Here is a 23,958-nt window from a genome sequence, read left to right as displayed (position 1 = left end):
TCTCTGATCCACGACAGATGTCTGTTTACGGGTCCTGACCTCCAGGAAGTGGACCGCTCTTTCTAACATTTACCTCTTTAATTCCAGGAAGTCAGTTGTTCTATTACTCGTCAGTTTCCTATTAGATTACACACAGTTTCACAGAAACGCCGTTGGCCAGAGTTCTGTCCAGTGTTTGAGCCGAACAACACGTCCAAGTAGCTGCTGACGTCACATTCATATTTGAGTAGCAATAATCAGTGTTTTAATCACACCATTTAAAGTCCCAGTAGTGTAACGTGTCGCTGTCGTAGCTGTGAGGGGTGGGTTTGGTGCTCAGACTCACTGGAGCGTGTTGTAAAGACACCAGAGAGCCGCCTCAAAGCTCCTGCTCTGAGGTTCTGCTCTCAGGCGTCGGGCCAAATATGCAACGCGAAGCCCGACCCGAAGCCTCGCCGCCTCCGGGACCGTGCGCGTCCACGTACGCTTGCGAAACGGCAACGGGTAAAAGGTTGCAGAGCGGAGGCCGGGGTCAGACGTGGTGCGTGGAGGCCGTTACTGAGTCGACGCCCACAGCAGGAGGCGAAAGTAGAGGAAAGTAGGAGAAAAGAGCGGCCACGTACGGAGGAGAGGAAACACATACACAGAGAAAGACCTTAGAAGTGTGTCGAATTCCAGATCCAACCTTAACCCCCTATTCGTTTACCTGGGAACCCATTATCAGGTCCAAGGCCGCCCCCTGGTGGCGCAGTCCGGTACTACGCTCATGTGAAGTGATGCCACGCGTTGCTCGTGTTTCACAGGTGAACAGCGAAGGTTCCAGAGAGACGCAGAGGGAGTCGAAGCTGTCGGTGAGTCCCTCCCCGTCCAACGCCTCCTCCAACGCGTCGCTCACCACCCCACCCGCAAACACCCCCCCAGAGGTAGGTCCCACCCGCCCCCGCCCCGCCCCCCCGCTGTGGAGCCCAGTGTTCAGCGTGTTCCGTGTTCCCCACCAGGGTGTGAGCCCCGACGCCATCCCGGCGCTGAGCCTGACCCTGCAGCAGGCCAAGGAGCTGGCGCACCAGAAGCGCTCCAACAAACGGGCCCCGCCGATGGACTGGACCAAGAAGAACGAGCTCTTCAGCAACCTATAGGGCCTCTCGGGCCGCAGGCGGGCAGTGATGTACAGGTTCCTACGTGGAGACATTGGCACGAGACAAAATTCAAGCCATTCTGTAAAATACAGACTTGTCACAGCCCAGAAGGGATGATTTTATACTGCGTCGTGTGCTACTAACCATGACAGAGGCCAATGACTGGACGCGTGTGAACAGGTTCCTGTCGTCGCGTGTTGAGAGTCCGGTGCCGCTTTTCATATTCTTACCTATATTTTTGAAGTTTATACTAACATTTATACTAACGATGATGACGGGACCAGCTACAGACCGACAATCAGCTCCCGTAGGAACAAATATCAGACACAGGAGTGAGTCCAGTAGACGTTCAGGAATCCTTGTTTCTTTTTACATATTAATCGTCAGGCGCCTGTTAGACGTTATGTCATATTTAATTGTTTTAATCGTTGAGATAGAAACCAATGCTTTAAACTGGAAAAAATGTATTTTATAGTGAACTGTCTTATATACATCATCATCAACATCATACAGATGTTTGTGTTTTATATATATATATATATATATATATATATATATACATATATATATCTCATGTATATTTTTACATTTGCTTAAAGTTCACACTTTGAAAATGAGGTCAGCTCATTCCGCCTGTGACTCCGCATCAATGTCTGATAATGAACCTTCGATTAAATGTGAGCTGCAGTAAAACTATGTGAGCGTTCACATTCTTAGCAAATAGATTTTTTAGATTTCTCCCGCAACAACGCTTTGTGAAATTTTTTAAGCATTTTTATTGATGTCTTATTGATGACAAGAATAATTCCATAACCTCTAGATTGTGTATTTTCTAACAAACTTGTCCAGTATTGAGAAGAGAAACGATTTCAGAACTGAATGCGAGTAAACTGTAATAAATCCGTTATAGCAAATTATCCTGAGCATCGTTCTTTCATTTAGTCACTTATATTAAAATAAAACCTTATCCAGACAAAAAAGAAACTGACACAAATTAGGCTAAAAGTAGTCATTTCCCGTGTGCCTGATACTTAGATAAGAGGCGTTAGTAAATGTCCATATTTACAGATCACATCTCATTATAATATCAAATATGAATGTCGGCCCTTGATGCAGGACGCACGTGCGTCACCGTGTCCTCCCACACATCACTCCGTCTCCAGCAGCTGTCTCCTACTAATGGCCTTGACCTTTCTGCTCCTTCGCGCCGCTCCCAGTCCTGGTGTAATTATCACAGCTCAGCGTGACACTGGGACTCTGTGGGACCATTATCCTCGCTGGACGTGACACTGACGGACGTCTGGGTGTAACTCACACAAGCACCATTAGTCCGGACCCGATGAAGGTGTAATGGCTTTTATTACAGTCACACCTTTGAAGAGGCCGGTTAGAATAACTGCTAACGGGATATTTAAAAACAAGGACATGACACCAATATGGAGGCAAATAAATTACATTAAGATACTCTGACTCTGAGGGTTGGGGTTGGGTTGAGGTGGAACTTTTCATTTGTTATGTCACTTCTCTAGAAATGAGCTCATTGAGTTCAACCGGTGTCTTAACATCACAGCGTGGCTGGTTTGTGTTGGATACTCAGCTCTTAGTAGCTAATGGTAATTGGGGGCTTGGCTTCAGCTGCTGAGAGCTGTAAGAGGCCAAACTAAGTGGAAGCAGGGACTGAGTTTAGCTCAGTTCAGTGATTCGTACTTTGATGAAGGTGGTAAATATTCTGCACACACAGAGATGGAGGATGCTTCTAGATCACGTTACCTGAACTAATTCTGTTTGTCTGTCAGAAGTTATTTTGCATAATTGTCATGACACATTTTCTTATCGCTCAGCTCACATACTTCACACACTCCAGCTGGTCGTCAGTTTTCTGCCATGTTGACTCATGACTCACAGATGAAGTGAGCTCCATCACAACAACTGAGCAACACTCCATTAGTCAATAGAACGGAGCCGGGAAACAGAGGAGTCCACGGAGGAGGCAGCGGCGCAGTCACGCTGATAATTAAGATGATGGAGGGCAGGTGCACGTCGTGCGCTGGACCTTCACAGCTTAGGTGCAAACATAGCTGGTTGCTAGGCAACCGTGCCCATCAAGGGGTCCTTGTAAGGCCTGAAGCTGGTGTGAGACAAGGGGTCGACACAACTGTACCTTCAAACCCCAGAGCGGTCTAAAAATAGAACGTGTGTGTGTGTGTGTGTGTGTGTGTGTGTGTGTGTGTGTGTGTGTGTGTGTGTGTGTGTGTGTGTGTGTGTGTTTACACTCCTAATGAAGACAAGAGCCCCCGTAAAACATCACATTTTAGGGTTTAGGACTAGATGGGCATTAATGAGGACGAGGCTAAAACTAAGTGAGATGTGAGTGTGAGGCAACGTCACGGCCTTTAAAGTGATGGAAACATGACTGCATGTGTGTGTGTGTGTGTACGAGAGCACAGTGGAGAAGATGACAGGCAAAACACTGACACATGGAATAAGTGACATCAAGAGAAGGTTCAAGGAACGCGCCGGCGGCCAATGAGCGGCGGCGACGTGACGCGTCGTAACACGAGCTGCTCCTGTGTCTTCAGAGAACGCTTCATCCTGGGCCCTGCTTCCCTCGTGCACGCTCAAATACTGTACATGCACACACCCCGTCTCCTTTTATAAAAATACCCAAGGACAGTCCACACTATTAATAGGAAGTGTTGTCAACTGGCTCTGGAGAAACGGGACCTTGTGTTCAGCTATTTGTGCGGCTCTTTGTAGACGCGACTCCTCACACTTACAATTACCTCCATTTTCCAACAGTTTAAGAAAAATCAAAGCCTTCATCTTCATCCACACCAGCATCGCTTTTCTACCGTCCCGTCTCCTCACACGGAGCCGCGCTCTTTATTATTCACTCAGCTTCTCTGTCGGCACCGCACGCGTTCGGGTCGAGCAGTGATCGGCCGCCGTCGTGGTGCAGGGGATTTATAGGCCCGGGGTTGAGCCCTGCCCCGAGCTTCCCCCACTGCACACAATCCAACACAGCAGTGAACGGGACACACAGCTGTGTGTGTGTGGACGAAAAAACACATCCACAGTCGCATTAATTACATGAAGCCTGTGGTGGAACGTGAGTGAGGCCCATTAACCGTCAGCGCTGCTCAGACCAGTGCACGCTACGTTTACATGTCAATATGTTTACAGCATCAACATATTAACGTTCACAGGAATTGTTATGAATAACACCAGAACCAGAACCAGATGCCTAATTTTAGAATTGAGAACTAAACTTATATGACATCATCTAAATTTGATTTCAGATCAAAATGTATTAAAGTAACTTTTGCATTTTTAAGCTTCCTGCTAATTTGTGTTGATGGATAATGTTCAGTTATATTGTATTAAATGGAATAATGAATAATAAGACATCACACAGCCAACATACACACACTCATTGTTGGGATAAAAAAACAAATGTCTCGTGCCTTCGTCCACATAAATAATAAGCTGGACATGAATCATGAATGAGAACTTTGCACACGATCCAGTCTAAAGGTTGTAAAAAATGACTGTTTCATCAATGACTATTGATGGTTGTAACTGTGTGTGTGTGTGTGTGTGTGTGTATGTGTGTGTGTGTGTGTGTGTGTGTGTGTGTGTGTGTGTTGGGTTGGGACACCACTTGAAGCTTAGCACCATTCCAGTTAAACACCTGTCACACACACACGTCTGATGCACACCCTGCGTCCATTTGTCCGTCTGCCTCACACACACACACACACACACACACACACACACACACACACACACACACACACACACACACACACACACACACACACACACACACACACACACACACAGCGTTGCGCTCTCAGAAATGTTGACGCTCGTCTGCAAGGTCACATTTCCAGATCCTCTCACATGGATCACATGCAGCCTGCAGGACCTTTGCTGTGCGTCTGCCAACAGCTTCTGAAAGCGTTTCTGATTAAAGCTACATATTAAAAGGAAGTCGGCCGGAGCATCACTGTCCACATGACCTGTTCCTGTTTGTCACCGCTCCATAAAAAACAAGCAAGAGGCTGATAAATACTCATTGTCTGCTCTGCACGTCTTCACAGCAACATCCTTCCATCCTGCTCCAGGCTCATCCATCATCCTGTCACCACTGCTCTGCCTCCAGCCTCACACACCCAGCTCCGGCCCGTACATGGCGGGGCCATCCGGCAGGGACCCACGGGGTTAAATATACACTCAGAATGCCAAGCGCCTCCATCTGACCCCGGAACACGGCAGCACGATATCACACACGCAACACGCTAGACGTCCTGATTGGATAAAAATCAACATCACAGACCACAAACAAATGGATGAGTCTGATCCGGAGTCTCTGGGACCATCCAGGGGTCACTAGACCCGGTTGGCCAAGGTCAAAGGTCAGAGGAGCCTTGATCATGATAACACATGATGATGATTATGAATTTATGGCCATTAAAAACACAGTTAGCACCAGCATCACTAGTTTGGGCCAATATTAAAATGACATAAATTACAGTCAACTCAGATCACAGTCCAAACTTCCTGCTGAGACGTAAAAGCTGTTATAGAAAGACTTTTAGACCTCAGACGATGCATCACACAAGCAGTGCAATAAATGAAGTCATGAATCTTATTAGAGGCTGGACGCGCTCCTGTAAACAAACCCACAGCACAGACCTTGGAGCAGCCTCCAGTGTCTCCTTGGGGTTAAAGTGTGGCCTTTGGTGACGTAACAGCGACATGAGATCCTGCAGCGAGACACGCGGCACACGTTGGTCTTTGACTTCTACGAACGAGGTTTGGTTTAGACATAGGTTCAAAAAACCTGGTGGTTCAGATCCTCAAACTCAGAGCAGGCACACCGTCATCGTAGCAGCGACGAGAAGAAGGAGAAGAGGATTTCTGGCCAGAGGAGACGCAGCTATTTTCACACTGTGAACTGGGATTCGTCGCTCAAACACACGTTTGAGTCGGACGAAATAATGCATAACGGCCTGATCAAAAGCAGCAGGTGTAGGTTTGATTTAAGAGGCAGATTTATTGCAGTGGCTCCACATTTTGAGTCTTTTGCTGCTTTTGTTGCCAGGATGCAGCTCTTCCTGCTTCCCGGTGGGTCCGGTGCGGTGCGGTCCGGTCCGGTCCGGTCCACCTTGGCCTGACCTCCAGGCGCCGGCGCAGCATCCAGGCCGTCGTCCGCAGGGTGCCACATTCCCAAACCTCCCTGAAAGAACACAGAAATTCTGCCATTGTGTCAGAGCCGCTGCCACATGCCCGCGCCACTATTTATACCGGAGCAGCACAACTGCAGCTCCAGGTACAGTTACAGTGGGCCGCGTCCGAGCAGCTGCCCTGCCTCAGCTAAGAATACGGCGCTGCGCATCCACAGCCGCGCTTCCTGTCGCCGTGACGGACGGGCGCCGCCTCCCACGCGGCGCCGCCTGCCAGCGGGCGCTCACGCCGCTTACATCACGGCTCAGCTCCAAATCATTACGCGCATAATGATTTGACGGCGAGGCGGAAGGTGGGATCCGCCTGAAGCACGAGCGCTCCCACACACAGGGACACTCTGCAGTTGGTGGTGACTTATTTCATGCTATTATATTTCATGGGAGCTCGAAACACATGATTCAGTGTCTTCCTCGTTGGGTTTGACTCCTCTTCAGCAGCAACAGTGGAGGAGAGTCCTGCATCGCACATGTCCTCGTGGTCCGTTCGGTGTCTGAGGGCTTCGACCTTGAGTCCACAGCCATGACAGAAAACCTGTCACAGCGAAGCTGAGGCTGCAGCTGTGGGAAAAGCACAAGTAGTGACATCACACCAGTATCAGAGCGTCTTAACCAGTAGAACCATCAACCAAAGTCAGCGAGGTTAAATGTGTGCGTGTGTGTGTGTGTGTGCAGCATTATCACTGTTGTACTTTATTAGCATCAGAGCACGGCGCTTAGAACGAGCCACAGAAACCTGATACCGAAGGATTGAGCTAAATGTCAGTGAACCACCTTGAGCCTTTCTGCCACAGCGCCACCAGACCCAGTGGAAACTCACAGCAGGAGGCCGGAGGGAGGCACCAGCGGCGTCAGCCAGCCTCTCCATGGACGACGGACCAGGAAGCGTTAGCATCGCGGCTAACTAACCTCATCACCGCAGACTTTACTGCTTCTGGTCTGATAGTGTGCTGCCTTCTGAGCATTTGTCTGATTGATCTCGGCCCATGTGAAGGCTCGGTACCTCTCACTGCACAGGCTCTGGGCCCCGTGGCTCTGCTCAGGGACCCATTCATGGCTGAGTTCAAAGGCTGAGGACAAACTTTGCTTAAGGAGCCTGAACTTTTCTGCTCTGTCCATCCGTGTCCCCTCTCGCTGCCCCTCCTCATTGTCCTGACCGCGCATGTTCCCTTGTGCCAGGCACCAGACCCCTCTGCAGTTGTTGCCCCTCTCCCACCCCCGTCCCCACATTCTCCGCCTATTCTTTACCTCAGGGCCATCGCTGCCCTCTTATTTGTGACGTTCTCAGCCAATGGGGGCCGGCCGCACGCTGGCCGAGCACCAATGAGGCCTCTTTTTCATGTGTATAAAACTTTTGGGGGCAGTTTGCTGGGTTGCACTTTCTGTCAGTCCGGGGGCTGCGAGAGCAGAGCAACATCCCAGAGAGGGGGCAGCGAGCGAGAGCGCAAGTGTGAGAGCTGCTAGTTTGAATCCCAATCTCACACTTCTAGAAAGTGGTGGGTGAACCTGGTTTAGAAGCAGGCGCCTCGGGCTGACGTGACTCTGACTCTGCTTTTTCCCCTCTGTCCTGAAGCCTCTCTGACTCACCAGGATGGAGAACGCGCACACCAGGGAGCCGGCGGACGTCCTGTCCTACTTCGGCGTCACCGAAGACATCGGCCTGACGCCCGAGCAGGTGAAGAAGAACCTGGACAAGTACGGCTTCAACGGTGAGGGACGGATCCGCTGGGTGGAGCACAGAGTGTGGGAGGGGATGGAGAACACCTGTGTGTCACCTCATTGGATTTGACTGAGGCTCCTAAAGCGAACGAGTAGATCAGAGCTGACAATCGGGCCAAAAGCTCCTGGAAAACGACTGAGGTTTAAAAGCTCTTCATCCCTGGTGCTTTAGAGAGCATGTGCATCCTAGAGGCCTCCTTCGTGTACAGGAGAAGCACAGGTGAGGTCGTTGCCAGTCATTGGGTGTCATCTAAGAATGCCCAGTGCTCGATGGCTGCTCAGTTGTGATGTGAAGAAGCTGTAGGTCCTGTTTGATGGACGCATATCTGATGATTGTCTCTGGAGTCCAGCGTCAATGAACAGCAATGACAGGTCACTGTAAAGGTCACAAGGAGACTGAGCAGCTACTCGTACGGATGTGGACCTTCATGCTGCAGATGCATTAATGAGTGGTGCAGCTGTGTTTATTAATAATCCTTGTCTCTCTTCACTCGCAGAGCTGCCAGCAGAGGAGGGTGAGTCCACTTTAAGCCTCCCACACCTGCTACCCAACATCCTCTGTGCATCCTTCCACACACCTGCTCCCCTCACTTCCTGTGGCTGCAGGTCACAGGTGTCGCGTCATCTCTGTCCGACCCGGCGACCGAATGCCAGCAAATCCCACCTGAAGCCAAACTTGCAGCCGCACAATTATTAATGAAACGTTATTGGTTTCAGCACAATCACCGTTCATCAGTCACTGAGCTGCTACAGTGATTGTAATGTTTTTCCTTCACACAGGGAAGAGTATCTGGGAGTTGGTGGTGGAACAGTTTGAGGACCTGTTGGTCAGAATCCTGCTGCTCGCTGCCTGCATCTCGTTTGTAAGTCACTTTGCTTCATGTCCATTTTGTTTTAGAACAGAATCACAGACATTCTATTCTCACCATTCCAACATAGTCCTAAAATGTGATGCGTGGCAATTAAAACAACAGTCATTAGATTAATAGAGCAAAAATTCTACTCCCAAAATTCCCAATGTTGATGAACACATGAATTCATCCACTTCATACAATCTGTATAAAGACCATGTTAAAGTAGTTGCCTTAAGTTTTTTAACTAACATTCATAAAATGAAGTGGAAAACAGAGGCTAAAGTGATTTTTAATGTTAGACGCGAGCAGTGAAAGTCGTGCAGGCCTCATCAGCTGTTCCCTTTGTCATTACGCACACAGTCACACACTCCGGATGACAAACACAGCGTGTACCTCACCGGGTTATTACATTACACTTGGACCCATGTCCTCACTCTCATTTACACAAGGAATCCCTCTCCCCCTCCTCCCCCTCCTCGCCGCCCCCGGTCGCTCTCTCCAAAACAGTTTTGCGGCGAGCAGGCTGGACGCATCGTCTTAATCCTCGATCTCTGCCCTCTGGTTTCCCTGAACAGCTGTCGCCATGGCCTTACAAGGCTGTGCGTGCGCGAGCGTGCACGGAACACGGGGACAAAAAGGAAGACAAGGGAGTTTGTGTGTGCGGGTGCAGGCGAGTGCACGGCGGGAGCTTTATTTTAAGACGGTCTCAAGCCAGGGTGAGAAACTGTATCCTTGGACAAAGGTCAGGGATGGAAGGGACGAGGGATGCAGCAGGAGAGAGTGAGAGGCTGGAGGGGGGGTGACGAGGGGAGACGGAGATTGGGTTGCACAATGCCATTGTGTGTTACAATGACAAACGAGACCAATAGACTCGAAGTCGTATATGGTTTCGTAGAAAGAGAACACTAAATACTGCAAACACACAGTCATCCTATTCATACGTCAGGAATGTCCCGCCATGCGGCGCGCTGACAGGCCCCGACTCTGCTTTTGGAGATCGATTGTGTCTTTGAACACAAGCGGGGTGAAGACAGACCGGGAGCGGGCGAGCCACAGATCCTATTCTGGGATAAGGGTGAGAAGAGACGTGAGATTAGAAAGCAGGCGAACGGAACGCACGTGGTGATGCTGAGCAGGAAGCTACGGATGAGGCGCCGCCCGCTAGCTCCGCGCTCCACTGGCCTGCAGCTAATCTGTGTCAATGTCAACACCGAGCCTTTCCGAAACAGGCCCGCGTTAGCAACATGGGAGCAGGGAAAAAAAAAAAAGAGAGTCACATGTGGAGGGGAAGCCTTCACACACACATGTAGGATGACACAAGATACAACGTCAACAAAGTGACCTGTCACTCAGCGCAGCGATGGCTGGTAGCCGTCAGAAATAGCGGCTCAGCCACTGGTTCCAGTTTAAAGAAGCCGCTCGCATCAGGATGAGTAATAAAAGCATGAGGTTCTTAGGACGAGTCCAGCTACATCACAACAACCTAAAATTCAAAGAAGCGACTAGAAATAATGATGGATAATCTGAATGATTCAATCTTTGATAACCATTGATTCAACTTTATTAAGTAAAACCTTTTTATAGCGATTAAGATTCCATTTTTCCATTTCATTGCCAGTCGGAGTCAAACCTGCTAACGTTTACTCTGTGTGTTTCACAGGTTCTGGCCTGGTTTGAGGAAGGTGAGGAGACAGTCACCGCTTTTGTGGAGCCCTTCGTCATCCTCCTCATCCTCATTGCGAATGCTGTCGTGGGAGTGTGGCAGGTCAGTGGACGCACAAAGGGATCGTTTGCAATCACAAGGACACATACCTGCCCCTGAACACTGTCTTTTACACACACCTAAATAGACTCTCGTACTTAGCAACAGTCACACACAATAAATCACACGCGGCCGCGGCCTCTCCGTGTCCTCTGCGGCGAGCACACACCACTTCCAGAGCTCAGGGTTGAAGCCAGAGCAGGAATGAAAGGCATGACGTCAGGAGGAGGTGAAAGGGTGAGAGGTTAAGCCAACAGCGTGGAGGAGGAGGCGGGGGAGGAGGGGGAGGCGGGGGAGGCGGCCTGGGACCCGTTCTGCCCTGAAAGCTGAATCTGCAGCCGCTTCGTTACAATCCACAGTAAAAATACAGAGGGGCGATCGGGTTACCAGCCGGCTCCGTGTTTGTTTGTGTGCTTCATATCAACCCTGAGGCAGTCATTTGGAAACTATGCACAAGGATTCACACGTGGAGAGTCCGAGGGAGAATAGAACGAGGGTCGGCGTAAGTCTGGCTTTACACCGCGAGGAGGTTGGAGGCCGGCCTTGGAGGAAGCTGCTCCGCATCACCGCCTCCCACCTGGGTGCTCGGCAGGAGGCCAGACGGTTTTAAACTATAACAACCCAACAAAGCGTTGATGCCTCCTCACGTCCTACAAGTGCACAGATGAGAAAGAAAGTAAAATCAATGCTCTCATCAAGTCCTCCAATACTTAATCAGTGTCAAAGTGGAGCAAACATCACTACAAAGCCTTCAATAATAAGAGTCTTTATTAAATCACAGTTGCATTCTGGGAAGTGGAGTTTTGTTTCTGGCCAATGAAGCGACTCACGGGGTTCAGGGTGACACACACAAACTGATCGTTATCACATGGTTTGGTTTCTTGTGCGTTCACCACAGGAGCGTAATGCGGAGAGCGCCATCGAGGCCCTGAAGGAGTACGAGCCTGAGATGGGGAAGGTTTACCGGGCGGACAGGAAGAGCGTGCAGAGAATCAAGGCCAGGGAGATCGTCCCTGGGGACGTGGTGGAGGTTTCTGGTAAGATTCCTCCATCACCATCACCCCCGGCAGGAATACGGGCCCAGCATGAAGAGTGTGCAGGAAAATGTTTCAGACTTGAAGCAGTTCGGCTGTTACTGTACTGTCCTTTTTAGGGCAGTGAAAAGGAACTGAAGTGAGGCTTGAGTATAAATACGCCTAATATCACCTCACTCCTCTCTCTATTTGCTGTACACCTGTTCTTTTCATTTGTGAGATCCCCAAGGTCTCCCTCTCCCTCTCAGCCCGACTGTAGTATCAGTTTTCAACAACACCATCCATCCCAAGCATTAAAACCAGTCAATCAACCCTAACCTCCCCCTTCCTCCCCCTTCCTCCCCCCTCCTCCATGCTGCAGACTGAGATGAAACAACTGAATCAGAACTGCTTGTTTTCTCTAGTTGGTGACAAAGTGCCAGCTGACATCAGGATCATATCTATCAAATCTACCACCCTGCGAGTGGACCAGTCCATCCTGACTGGTAGGTGGTACGTTACACACAGACAAACAGAATGTCCCCGCTTTTCCCGCTCACTCCACCCAACGCTGTATCACAGGTGAGTCCGTCAGCGTGATCAAGCACACCGAACCGGTCCCGGACCCCCGAGCTGTCAACCAGGACAAGAAGAACATGCTGTTCTCCGTGAGTCACCATTTAAAGCTGCCCCTTCCTCCCCCATAATGAACGATGGCCCATCAAGTGTGTTCAACTAATGTAAAAAACTATGCTTTAAACACCATGTGATCAGTGTTTCCAAAGAAACATTTGTCAAAGTAAAAAACTTCAGAAAATCAAACTAAAAATGGTTAAAGGACAAGTTTGATGCCATTGATAACATATTTACGCTTCTCTCTGTTCAGGGCACCAACATTGCTGCTGGGAAAGCCATCGGCATTGCTGTGGCCACTGGCGTCTCCACAGAGATCGGGAAGATTCGCGACCAGATGGCGGCCACCGAGCAGGAGAAGACTCCCCTGCAGCAGAAACTGGACGAGTTCGGAGAGCAGCTGTCCAAGGTGAGCGAAGGGGCGAAATCCTGGGAGGAGGATGCACAACGCTCGCCTTCCAAGCTGGAGCCTTGTAACTTCACCACCTTGCTGCCGTCCAGGTCATCTCCCTCATTTGTGTGGCTGTGTGGATAATCAACATCGGCCATTTCAATGACCCCGTCCACGGAGGCTCCTGGATCCGTGGGGCCATCTACTATTTCAAGATTGCGGTGGCTCTGGCCGTGGCTGCCATCCCGGAAGGTAAACCCGTAGGATTAACGTGCACTTGGCTGCCAAGGAAGATTAGCATATGTAAGATTCATTTGGTGTAGCTCATCTATACAGCAGCGTGGCCCCAGACCTGAGCAGCTCTGATCTAATTAATCTGAAGATATTATAAAGCACTTATGAGATTTAAAGTATATTAATTGTCTTTGTAGCAAGATTCATCTTTTTAACATGAGTTGCTCAAGTTTCAGTTTCGTTAAAGCAAGTGATCAAAAATGACGCTCACTAAGTCAAACTCGGTCAGTGCACATTAAGAGAGAACAGTGATGCCACAAACCATCATCTGCCCAGACGATGTCACCGTAATGTCACTGAGCTGGACACTCTCCAGTCCCACACCACGCGGATGACTGGGATTGCACACGAACTAACAGGCTTACAGCAGCAGCAGCCCCAGGAATGACTCTGTAGGAGACCCAGGCGTTCTCCAGCTGATGTGTTATGGACTGGATGGGGAACATTACCACCGGCCCAGTTCCAAACGCCTTTGGTTTTACCAAGAATAGACTCTTAATGGTCCCAGCATCTCCCACCTCGTGTCCAGGTATAAAGCGGTTTTGTCACCTCATGTCAGTTCCACTGTGTCCATCTGTCCTGAAGGCCTGCCGGCTGTCATCACCACCTGCCTGGCTCTGGGAACACGTCGTATGGCCAAGAAGAACGCCATCGTCAGAAGCCTGCCCTCTGTGGAGACCCTGGGCTGCACCTCCGTCATCTGCTCCGATAAGACCGGCACCCTAACCACCAATCAGATGTGTGTAACTAAGGTGAGTTCACATTCAGGCAACACAGAAACACAGAGAACCTTCTCAGATTTCAATCCCACAGCTCACACAAGCTTAATGTGATTGTTTGTTTGCTTCCATTTAGATGTTTATCATCGATAAAGTGGAGGGTAGTAGCGTTACTCTCAGTCAGTTTGACATTTCAGGCTCCAAGTACACGCCTGAAGGAGAAGTGTGAGTATCAAGAGCAAATATGTTTGGTTAAAATACATAAACACACATTAAACTATGACTCGTTTTCCAACAATATCCTCATTGGACCATTTTATACCAGCACAAGGAACGGTGGACCTGTGAAGTGCGGACAGTACGATGGACTGGTGGAACTAGCCACCATCTGCGCTCTCTGCAACGACTCTTCTCTGGACTACAACGAGGTCGACACAAAACTCATCAGGGTCACGTTTAGAGGAAAGACCAACTCACTGTGCTTACGTCCATTGTCTCTTTTCCTCTGCATGACGCAGTCTAAGGGCATTTATGAGAAAGTGGGTGAAGCTACGGAAACCGCCCTGTGTTGTTTGGTGGAGAAGATGAACGTGTTCAACACAGAAGTGCGAGGCCTGTCCAAGGTGGAGCGGGCAAACACGTGCTGCACCGTGAGTCAAACAGCATGATTAATGCAACTTGTACATAACTTTATGAAAAGTTGGTGGCGACCAAAACTCAGCTAAAATGGCTTCATGAGTCCCCACTGTGAAAACTGACCAATGCATAACTGCAAAAACAAAAACAGCTACTGCAGCTTTAAATGCAGAACAAAAAACAGAAGCTTCACAGGTTCATGGTCCGGAACTTGAGCCTGATTATTGATCAGTCCTTTTCTACACCGACAGGTGATCAAGCAGCTGATGAGGAAGGAGTTCACCCTGGAGTTCTCCAGAGACAGGAAGTCCATGTCTGTCTACTGCTGTCCTGCCAAATCTGCCAAAGCTCCAGTGGGAAACAAGATGTTTGTCAAAGTCAGTGAGTCAGGACCAGGAAACAGAAACAGTGTGAATGTAAGAACAAAAGCAGATGGTTGTCCTTGTGCCTTCAGGGGGCTCCAGAGGGCGTCATTGACCGGTGTTCCTACGTCCGCGTAGGCACCACCCGCATCCCCCTGACTGGCCCAGTCAAAGACCACATCATGGCCGTCATCAAGGAGTGGGGCACTGGGCGCGACACCCTCCGCTGTCTGGCACTGGCCACTTGTGACACACCTCTGAGGAAGGAGGAGATGAACCTGGAGGACTCAACCAAGTTCGCAGAGTATGAGGTGGGAGACAGCTAAAGAAACATCAGCCTTCCTGGGGGTGCGTCGTATTATGGAGGGATTTCTAATAAAAGCTAAACTCCTGTAATTTTTTTATCTCCAGACCGACTTGACCTTCGTGGGCTGTGTTGGTATGCTCGACCCTCCCCGTAAGGAAGTCATGAGTTCCATCGAGCTGTGCAAGGCCGCAGGAATCCGGGTCATCATGATCACTGGTTAGTATCCCCTCATAAGAAGTTAGGTCAAGTTCTAGCAGGAAAAGAATAAATCTAAGTCCTACCCGACCCAGGTGACAACAAGGGCACCGCCGTGGCCATCTGCCGTCGCATCGGCATCTTCAGCGAGGATGAGGACGTCACCAGCAAGGCCTTCACAGGTCGGGAGTTTGACGACCTTTCTCCATATGATCAGAAGAACGCCGTCCAGGAGGCTTGCTGCTTCGCCAGAGTGGAGCCGTCCCACAAGTCCAAGATTGTTGAGTACCTGCAAGGATTTGATGAGATCACAGCCATGGTGAGACGCATAAAATGTAGAAGTCAGCCATATCTGGAGCCAATGCATAATGCCTTTCTGTTCTCTCTTCTTTTACAAAGACTGGGGACGGCGTGAACGATGCCCCCGCCTTGAAGAAGGCAGAGATTGGCATCGCCATGGGCTCTGGCACTGCAGTTGCCAAGTCTGCCTCTGAGATGGTCCTGGCTGACGACAACTTCTCCTCCATTGTGTCTGCTGTTGAGGAGGGCAGAGCCATTTACAACAACATGAAGCAGTTCATCCGCTACCTCATCTCCTCCAACGTAGGCGAGGTCGTTTGGTGAGATGCCACTCAATTTCCTCCTATCTACAAGCAGCATAGGACATGATGTACTTCAGCTATGACTAGGCTTAGTACTATTTATAGCTAGAATCTTAGGATACAAGCTGAATGTCAGTGTTGCCCTTTAAAGAAACCTGAGGACATTTTCCAGTCTTTGCCTGAAACAAGATGAGAAAAGGCCAAATCGAGCTGAAATGGTATTTTCTTCCTTAGTATCTTCCTGACCGCTGCCCTGGGTCTGCCCGAGGCTCTGATCCCAGTCCAGCTGCTCTGGGTCAACCTCGTCACCGACGGTCTGCCTGCCACGGCGCTGGGCTTCAACCCTCCTGACCTGGACATCATGGGCAAACCCCCCCGCTCCCCCAAAGAGCCCCTTATCTCTGGCTGGCTCTTCTTCAGATATTTGGCCATCGGAGGTAGAGTTCAGTACATTATCCCCCCGTCTCTCTGTCTCTGTAATTAACACCGTTTTATTTAGCCTCATCCATGAGAACATGCGGGCAGGAACAGGGTCAGAATTTATATTCAGCTGCTGTATTCCTTTTTGATATAATAGCTTCATCCTTTAGTTGTCAGAGCTATGGTGATTGTAATTGCTTTAATAGCCTTTAAGTACAAAAAGTGCAGTTGCAGACAGCTGAAGGAAATTGGATGAAAGTAATTGGCAGCACCACCGATTTCCATCATTTGCTTTTCAGGTTACGTCGGTGCTGCAACGGTGGCGGCAGCGGCCTGGTGGTTCTTGTACAGTGACGACGGCCCAATGGTCACGTTCCACCAGCTGGTCAGTGGTTCGGGTATTTTTGAATATATACCACTAAATATCAAGTCGACTACTGTAACTCTGAAGACTGGATGCCCGGATATGGTTCCTCTATTTTACGTTTCTTTTGTCTCCCTCTTCAGTCACACTTCATGCAGTGCAGTGAAGATAACGAGGACTTTGCCGGGGTCCACTGTGAGGTCTTTGAGTCTGCTCCTCCAATGACCATGGCTCTGTCTGTGCTCGTCACCATCGAGATGTGCAACGCTCTGAACAGGTCTGATCAAACTGACTATGAAAACGCAGCGGGTTCTCTCACCGGCCTTAGCAGAAGAAATTCATCTAATATCCACCTCACATCTTCCCAGCTTGTCTGAGAACCAGTCCCTGGTGCGAATGCCCCCCTGGAGCAACTGCTGGCTAGTAGCTGCCATGAGCCTCTCCATGTCCCTTCACTTCATGATCATCTACGTCGACCCCCTGCCCGTGAGTGTGGCCTCCTCCTCCTCCTCTTCCTCCTCCCCCATCTTCACTTACATGCTCATTATTTAAAGATAAGATGATGCTACAGACCTTTAACTTGTATGTGCTCCGCGCCTGACGTGTAACACAGCACGTTCTCGTCCACAGATGATCTTCAAGCTCACGCACTTGAATGTGGAGCAGTGGCTGATGGTGCTGAAGCTCTCCTTTCCGGTCATCCTCCTCGATGAGCTCCTCAAGTTTGTGGCTCGCACATATCTGGAGGGTAAGCTCAAAATCCAACGTGCTTACACATGCTTCCACCATTCTATTGTATTAGTACAAAAACATATAAATATATATAATAATATCTAAAAATCAAGTTAATCATAATCAATAATCAAGTTATCAGTAAGTTAAATGTAACCAAAGTGAAGTCTCTGTGTGGAACTGATTGTGCGATCATCATTCACTAGCTGGGCTCATGCAGTTTTAATATGTCATATCTGATCATCTACTTTTTATTTTCCTCCTGACATTTACCTAATGCCCTCTCCTTGGATGCTACTTTTCACCGTTCACTCTGTGACACTCCAGCCTAAACCTCACCCCCTCCCTTCTCCATATCCCTGTAACAAAACAAGGTATTTCCCTGCATGAAGGTTCAAACACTCTGCAAATTGCATGGGTGTGTGTGTCTTTGTTTCTGCTGCTTGTGAATCATCGTGAACTTCCAGGTAAAATGTATTTTCAGCATCAAATACTATTTCAGCACTTGAGGCTAATTATTGACCCTAGAAATGCTGTTTCACATTGTAATAATAATATTTAGTGTCATTAAACAAATGCACTCTTCTGGAGTTGAACTCAAACTTAGCCCATTGACATCACCTCACAAATAATACACTTCTTTTTTCCGCTTCAGGAAAAGTCTAAAGTCAAACAGCAACAAAGGGGGCCTGAAGCAGAGGGAGCGCTGAGACCGAGAATGGAGAGAAAAAGCTGAGCGCTCCCACTGAGAGACAGTCTGACAACAGTGATGTGATCAAAGACACAGGTGGCATCAATACAACGAAAACTCACAGGCCTCCTGATAATTCACCAAACCAATAAGGAGAATGCAAAATATTTTGTCTGTATGTACTGAAATTAATATATAGGTCAGAGTTATTAAAACTATTGTGTTGATTCTATTCTTACAGAATAAAGATGTGTATTAAAGAAACTGCCTGATTTCAGTTTCCTGTTCAGTTTGAAGAGTTTGACATTAGCGTTTCTGTTACATAGCAGAGCACAACAGGAGTGATGTGACCGATAACGAGCAGCACATCTGCTCTGATCGACGGCGTTCGGTGTTTATACAGTCATGTGGTGTTACTATTCAGTGTGTAACATCAGTGTTTAAAGTGGCTTCAATAAATACTGTACAAACATCACTTAAACTGGTTTGTGTTGCCTTGAAACTGGTTGAATATTTTTCACACAAATATATGAATTAACGCTGACTGCATTTTGTTTTTTCAATAGTCTTTTTTATTTCTAGGTTAATGAAAACCTTTCAAATAATATTGAAATCCAGACCTGGTCTGTAGACAAAGTGACCTCCTTGTTGTTAGGAAACCTTACCACAGAACAAAAAGGATGAAGAAAATATAACTAGCTTTCAAAATGTATTAATAAATTAAAAAAAACAAAAAAAAACGGAGAAACGTTTTTTAACAGACATTTACTTAATTTCTCCCTGGACCCACAATTATAATTGATTTAAGTCTGAAAGTTAAAATATTACAGTAATGACATTATGTGTATAATAAAAACATTTGACATGTACAGTCGTTAGCTTAGAAGAGTATTTGTATCACTGCATCCTCCATTATTGCACCGACTCAATTCTTCTTCACAAGCATGCAAAATGTTTGCATGAACAATGTGTGGTTTGCATATTAATTACTGATTTGTTCCAAATCAAGTGCTGGACTGTTGAGTGTTATACTGAAGTCATGTCAGTTTTTAGAAACAGTACGTTTGTGTATATTTTATACAGAAGCATACATTTTACCAGACGCAGAATAAGGCCAGTATAGGAACAGTGTCACCAAAGTTAGGGTTCATCACAGATCGCTTTGGTCAGTGACACCAAACCACTGTCTCTGGTTGGTCACGTGACCCATGCGTCCAAGTGTTATGGTTTTGGTCACCGACTCCATCTTTGTTTGTGCTCTTTGGTTCTAGAGTAACTTCCTAAGACTCACGAGGCGTCTGCAGGTGAAGAACTCGCTTCACTGACTCCCTCTTCCAGGATTTCCCTGACTTGTTCCAGACTCTCTGCCTGTCGAATTAGCTCCAGTTTCACCTGATGGAGGGAGGACACGGTTATTTCCAGTGATGTAATGGAAAAATGTTCCTGCAAGTGATTCCAGGATCTACCTGCAGCGACTGGGACAGCTGCACAAAGTCCCTCTGTACGGTCTGGCTGGTGTCGACCTGGGAGCGCAGGCTGATCACCTGGCTGCGCAGCTCCAGGCACTGCTGCTGCAGAGACGCCTGACAGAAGAACATCTGTTACTGCTCAGTCTGGTCATTTCATTGTTGTAAAACAGCTAGTCTGGCTGAACTAACTTCAGTAAAACTAAACCGGGGTAAATTTACTTTATCGCTCTGTAGGGCCTTGTTGTTGTGTTGCACATGAGAGAGCGCCACCCGCAGGGCGTCGAGCTCGGTGCGGCTAGCGAGCAGGTCTGCCTGCAGCTGGTCCCTCTGCGCCTGGATCCTCTCCGTCTCCGTCTTCAGGCTGCAAAGCTGCACTACACACACAGAAACAGGGCTGCATTAACACTACAGACAAGAACATCAACCACTGAACAAGGTGAAGAGACAGTGAAAAAACACTGGTCACAAGAAAGGTGAAAGAAAACCACAGCAATCACAGAATCTATCACCTAGATACTCTAATACAAACAAAAAGGTGCACGACTCACCTTCTAACACTTCTGGTGGTAGTAGATGAAAAAATGCAGGAGACGAGAAAAGCAAGAATTAAAACAATAATTCACAATCTAGACTGTAGAAATTAACTTTCAGCCTTAAAAGCTCGACCGACCGTTCTCCTCTGTCCGTGTGTCCAGCTGCTCCCGCAGGTTGACTATCTCAATGCGAAGGCGCTCCTCACAGTGAGCCCCCTGCGGATCACAGGTCAATAAAACACCAGGCTCGACTTCTACAAAGCCTCTATCGCAAGAGAAACTTTAGACATGATGTCTAGAGCAAGAAGACGTGACCTCAAGACGTGACCTCAAGACGTGACCTCAAGACGCTTCTCAACGGTTTCTGTTCCCATTTACAATGTGATGTGAAACTCTGAATGTATGTCTTCACAAAGTGAGATCTAACAAGGCCTCCGTTGCTGCTCTGCAGGCTCAGAGATACGGCAAAAGAAAGCCAACAGCAGTTACTGTACTTGGAGCGCTGCTGGTAAAACCAGGCTGGACACTGGCACCTCGTCCTTCACCTCTTCTCCTTTCAGTCTGCAAAGCTCGTTGCACATCTTCTTCTGAGAAAGAGACAATTCTGCCTAGACACAAAATTGTGAAAATCCAAATGTGAACAAATCAAATCAAGTCTATTTATATAGAACTTTAAAAACAACATCTTGTCAACCAAATTACTTCACATAAGAATTAAAATAGATAAAAGAAGAATTAAAATACTAAAATAAATATGTTTTAACAATGTTTTAAAAGCTGGGCTGCTCTGACATCCAGAAAGAGGAAGAAGAAACATCCATCTGTACATTTAATGATCACATTATCTTACTTGCATTTTCGTCATTTTTTTCATCATCAGATCGTGTCACTCACCAGCCGACTCTGGACCGCATTCTGTGATTGACTAAAAGACTTCTGCAAATCTTGGAGGAGAGTCTCAGACGTCTGGACTTGAGCCTGCAGTGTTGTTACCTGAACAGTCCCATAAACCAGTGCTTAGCATTGTGCATGAAGTAACCCAGGCGTGTGCACACCAACATATGTCACTCACCTGCTTGTGTGTCTGGTTGGCCTGTTTGTCCAACTCGCCCTCCAACTCCTCCTTCTCAGCCTGCAGTCGACTCACCTGGTCAAGCAACTCTGACACCTGCCCAGAACAACAAACCCTTGTTGCATATTATGGTCATCTGTACAAAAAAGCTTGTGGTATCAGTAAATACAAACTATACCAGAATAGGAGTAAGGGCAGACATATTATTTCTATATACTTCTGAAGCCAAACCTGAACATTGAGCGAATCCCAGTCGTTGTGTGTGACCAGCCGGTGCCCAGCTGGCGGCAGGTAAATGGCTTCGGGCACCAGAGTTCCTGTGGACAACAGCGAGTCTGTGTCTTCCTGACCGTTGAGTCTTCTGGGCAGCGAGGGCGTGTCCAAGGAGAAGGAGGACAACGAGGCAGAGTCGCACTGGCGAAGTGAAAAATATCCCTCTGCTGTAAGAGGAGCCCCTTCGCCCTCTGCCACCCCATCCAGGTCTGCTGACTGGCTGAGCCGCCCTTCTGCTGATGCCTCTGCCTCCGCGAGGCTGTTGCTGATCGACAACGGGGACTCATTACTTGTGGTTTCTGGATCCATCCTGCCTTTTCTTCTAACGACCTGGCCCACAGAGGAGAGCAGATAAAATGCAAAAATTAGTCCACTAAACTTTTACATAAAAAAAAATTAAAAAAAAAAAAAACAACACTTAATCACTGACCAAGTTCTGTCCGCTGGGTCTCCTCCACTCCACAGGTTGGGACTGAAGAACAGCGATCCTGGCCTCATACTGCGCTGCTGTTTCTAAAAACAGAACAGAAAGTTTTGGTATTTGTAAGCATTTCCTTTCTAGCGCTCTGACTAATAAGGAAAGAGGTTGAAAGTCCAAAAGAAAACCATTACAGACATTTGTGAACATGGGAAGTCCTAAGACAAAATAAACACACGTTTTATAGCAAGAGACTGATTTCAATAAACATTATTTGTCCCTTTGAGACAATTTGAAGGTACATGTCAGCACCACACACACGTGCATATACTATATATACAAGCAAAATTCTTAATAAAAAAATCTTAATTTAAATCCAAGGTTCTCTACAAAAGAGGCGTCAGCTTTATTTCTTACATTCTGCTGGATCTCATAACAGAAGGCTGATACTTGTGTTTATATTAGGCATGTGGAGTTGAAGGACAAAGCTTCACAAGTTAAATCTAAGGTCACATCATTGAGGCTTTAGTTCCTTCGTCCTCACAAACCAAACATAAAATGCCACAAGACAAACGGAGCGCGTTTATCGCCCGCCAACGCACACACTGACCTCTGAGCGCCTCCTGCAGAGACTGGATCTCTTGATCACATTGTTTTTGCAGCTCTGCCAGTTCCTCCTGTTTGCTCAGCTCGCAGATCGTCGCCACACCCTGCCAGTGCTCCACCTGGGCTCTGAGCTCGGCTAGCGGGGCCTGTGAGCTCCCCTCTGCAAATAACAGACGAGGATGTTTGTTTAGTGGGATTCACTGTCAGACACATATTCATTTATAACAAGTAATAAAGCAAAAGGAGCACAATATAACAAAATGATTATTTTGTCCTTGCTGTTTTCTACTGGGGGGACACAGAGTTTTTTCTGGATATAGGCTAATGAGTGACCAAATAAATAGATAGAATCATTAATCACTAATCACAAGAGAAATCATTACAACATAGAAATCCCCGTTTTGTTGTCAATAAGAGCACATGACGGAACCTGTCCTCCACCACCTGTTTGTTTTGATACTGTTTGTTGCGACACGACGACTTTACGAAGTAACACTTGTTTACTGCGGAGCTAGCTAGTAAAGATAATAGAAATAAAACTGGCCTTCAGCTCAAACCAACCGTTTTACTGCGTTGAGAGTTGAATGACAACTAAACAACGTTGAAGTTAACTTTTCCTGACACGTTGTGTCATTTTATTACAGTTTATATCTGTGTTTGTAATTAACCGGTGTGACGCGATAGCTAGCGGCTAACTAGCCAAAGCTAGTGGACGAGAATGGTCAGCAAACGCTAACAGGCCGTTCGTCGTCTTCGTTAACGTCAACAGGTTTCACGGAAGCTGAAGGCAACTCAGCAACAAGTTGACGGCAACATTTATTAAGATAAAAAAGTGCAAAGCGGTCAGTGTCACTTCACTGGTTGTCTGGTTCGATGGGGATTAAAGTTCATTACCTGTGAGTTCGGTGTCGGCGCTCATCTTTTCCGAAGAAACCAGCCACCAGCTGATTAAAGCAGTTCAGTTAAAATCACAAATCAGTCGAGGTAACTTTTTAGAAGCATCGGGATCGAGGTGTGATTATAATCGTCTCGGTGTAAACTTCAGGAAACAACTTTCCCCGGTTTGCTGCCTGCGGAAATCACGTCAACATCCTTCCTGTTCTCAGATGCCTTTTCCCACTTCAGTGGTTTTCACTGGGAAAAACTAAGAGCATCCACAGAAACACTGAACCTAATGCAGCTCAGAGCAACTTATTCTTAAGTATTTGTTTTTACACTGCTTTGACTTTTTTCTTTTTATTAGTTTTGCTTATGTGTCTTGGAGCATTTGACCTGCACTTCATGGATTCAGGTTGTGACCCACTGTCATCACTAGTCAGATTCTGATGAATCAGCAGGATAACAACAAAATGCTAAGTTGCACGTTTTGCAGGTTAACGTCCTCTTACTCTTCAAAATGGTGCAATTTTATCCTACATCAACAACTTATCTTTTAATGACTCAAATTAAATGTATTTGTTCTACTACGTTACTAGATCATTTTCAGTGACTTTCCCGTTTTGCAGCATATAAATAATAAATCAGTAGATGCT

At 47.5% G+C, this 23,958-nt stretch overlaps 3 protein-coding genes across 6 annotated transcripts in view; 2 read left to right on the top strand and 1 right to left on the bottom strand.

Annotated features, from left to right (window-relative positions):
- nherf1b (NHERF family PDZ scaffold protein 1b) overlaps positions 1-2,032 on the top strand; it is a 16,557-nt gene extending 14,525 nt beyond the window's left edge. Inside the window, exons 5-6 of one of the 2 annotated variants that reach the window (XM_029158223.3) lie at positions 783-902; positions 978-2,032. In XM_029158223.3, coding sequence (XP_029014056.1) covers positions 783-902; positions 978-1,115 — 258 coding nt within the window. In that variant the 3' untranslated portion in view covers positions 1,116-2,032. Of the gene's footprint in view, positions 1-782 lie in introns of both variants that reach the window. The other variant, XM_029158222.3, reaches the window with a different exon arrangement.
- Positions 2,033-7,700: 5,668 nt separating this feature from the next.
- On the top strand, positions 7,701-18,530 carry atp2a1 (ATPase sarcoplasmic/endoplasmic reticulum Ca2+ transporting 1). Of its 3 annotated transcripts, XM_029159212.2 has the most exons (26): positions 7,701-7,857; positions 7,935-8,070; positions 8,578-8,595; positions 8,861-8,943; positions 10,595-10,699; positions 11,595-11,733; positions 12,135-12,215; positions 12,292-12,377; positions 12,596-12,751; positions 12,844-12,985; positions 13,613-13,779; positions 13,883-13,971; positions 14,072-14,174; positions 14,265-14,396; positions 14,634-14,759; positions 14,837-15,055; positions 15,156-15,267; positions 15,342-15,565; positions 15,646-15,866; positions 16,083-16,285; positions 16,568-16,653; positions 16,776-16,909; positions 17,001-17,118; positions 17,263-17,380; positions 17,692-17,738; positions 18,020-18,530. In XM_029159212.2, exons 2-25 carry the CDS (start codon positions 7,953-7,955, stop codon positions 17,694-17,696), a joined length of 2,985 nt encoding a protein of 994 aa, XP_029015045.1. In that variant the 5' UTR covers positions 7,701-7,857; positions 7,935-7,952; the 3' UTR covers positions 17,697-17,738; positions 18,020-18,530. The 3 variants fall into 3 exon arrangements, with proteins under 3 accessions (XP_029015045.1, XP_029015043.1, XP_029015044.1); XM_029159210.2 differs by lacking the exon at positions 17,692-17,738; XM_029159211.3 differs by lacking the exon at positions 17,692-17,738 and having other exon boundaries at positions 7,715-7,811.
- Positions 18,531-18,604: 74 nt separating this feature from the next.
- Positions 18,605-23,524, bottom strand: rabep2 (rabaptin, RAB GTPase binding effector protein 2). The gene is made up of 12 exons (XM_029159213.3): positions 23,321-23,524; positions 22,431-22,586; positions 21,833-21,915; positions 21,361-21,732; positions 21,130-21,225; positions 20,952-21,050; positions 20,552-20,665; positions 20,195-20,273; positions 20,073-20,084; positions 19,744-19,898; positions 19,522-19,638; positions 18,605-19,447 (listed from the first exon to the last, which is right to left on the bottom strand). The coding sequence occupies exons 1-12, from the start codon at positions 23,343-23,345 to the stop codon at positions 19,343-19,345; spliced, it is 1,413 nt and encodes a 470-aa protein (XP_029015046.1). The 5' UTR covers positions 23,346-23,524; the 3' UTR covers positions 18,605-19,342.
- Between the last annotated feature and the right edge of the window lie 434 nt (positions 23,525-23,958).

The sequence above is a fragment of the Betta splendens genome, chromosome 8, assembly GCF_900634795.4.
Source record: "Betta splendens chromosome 8, fBetSpl5.4, whole genome shotgun sequence".
Taxonomy (NCBI): Eukaryota; Metazoa; Chordata; class Actinopteri; order Anabantiformes; family Osphronemidae; genus Betta; species Betta splendens.
This window is presented reverse-complemented; position numbering and strand designations above follow the sequence as displayed.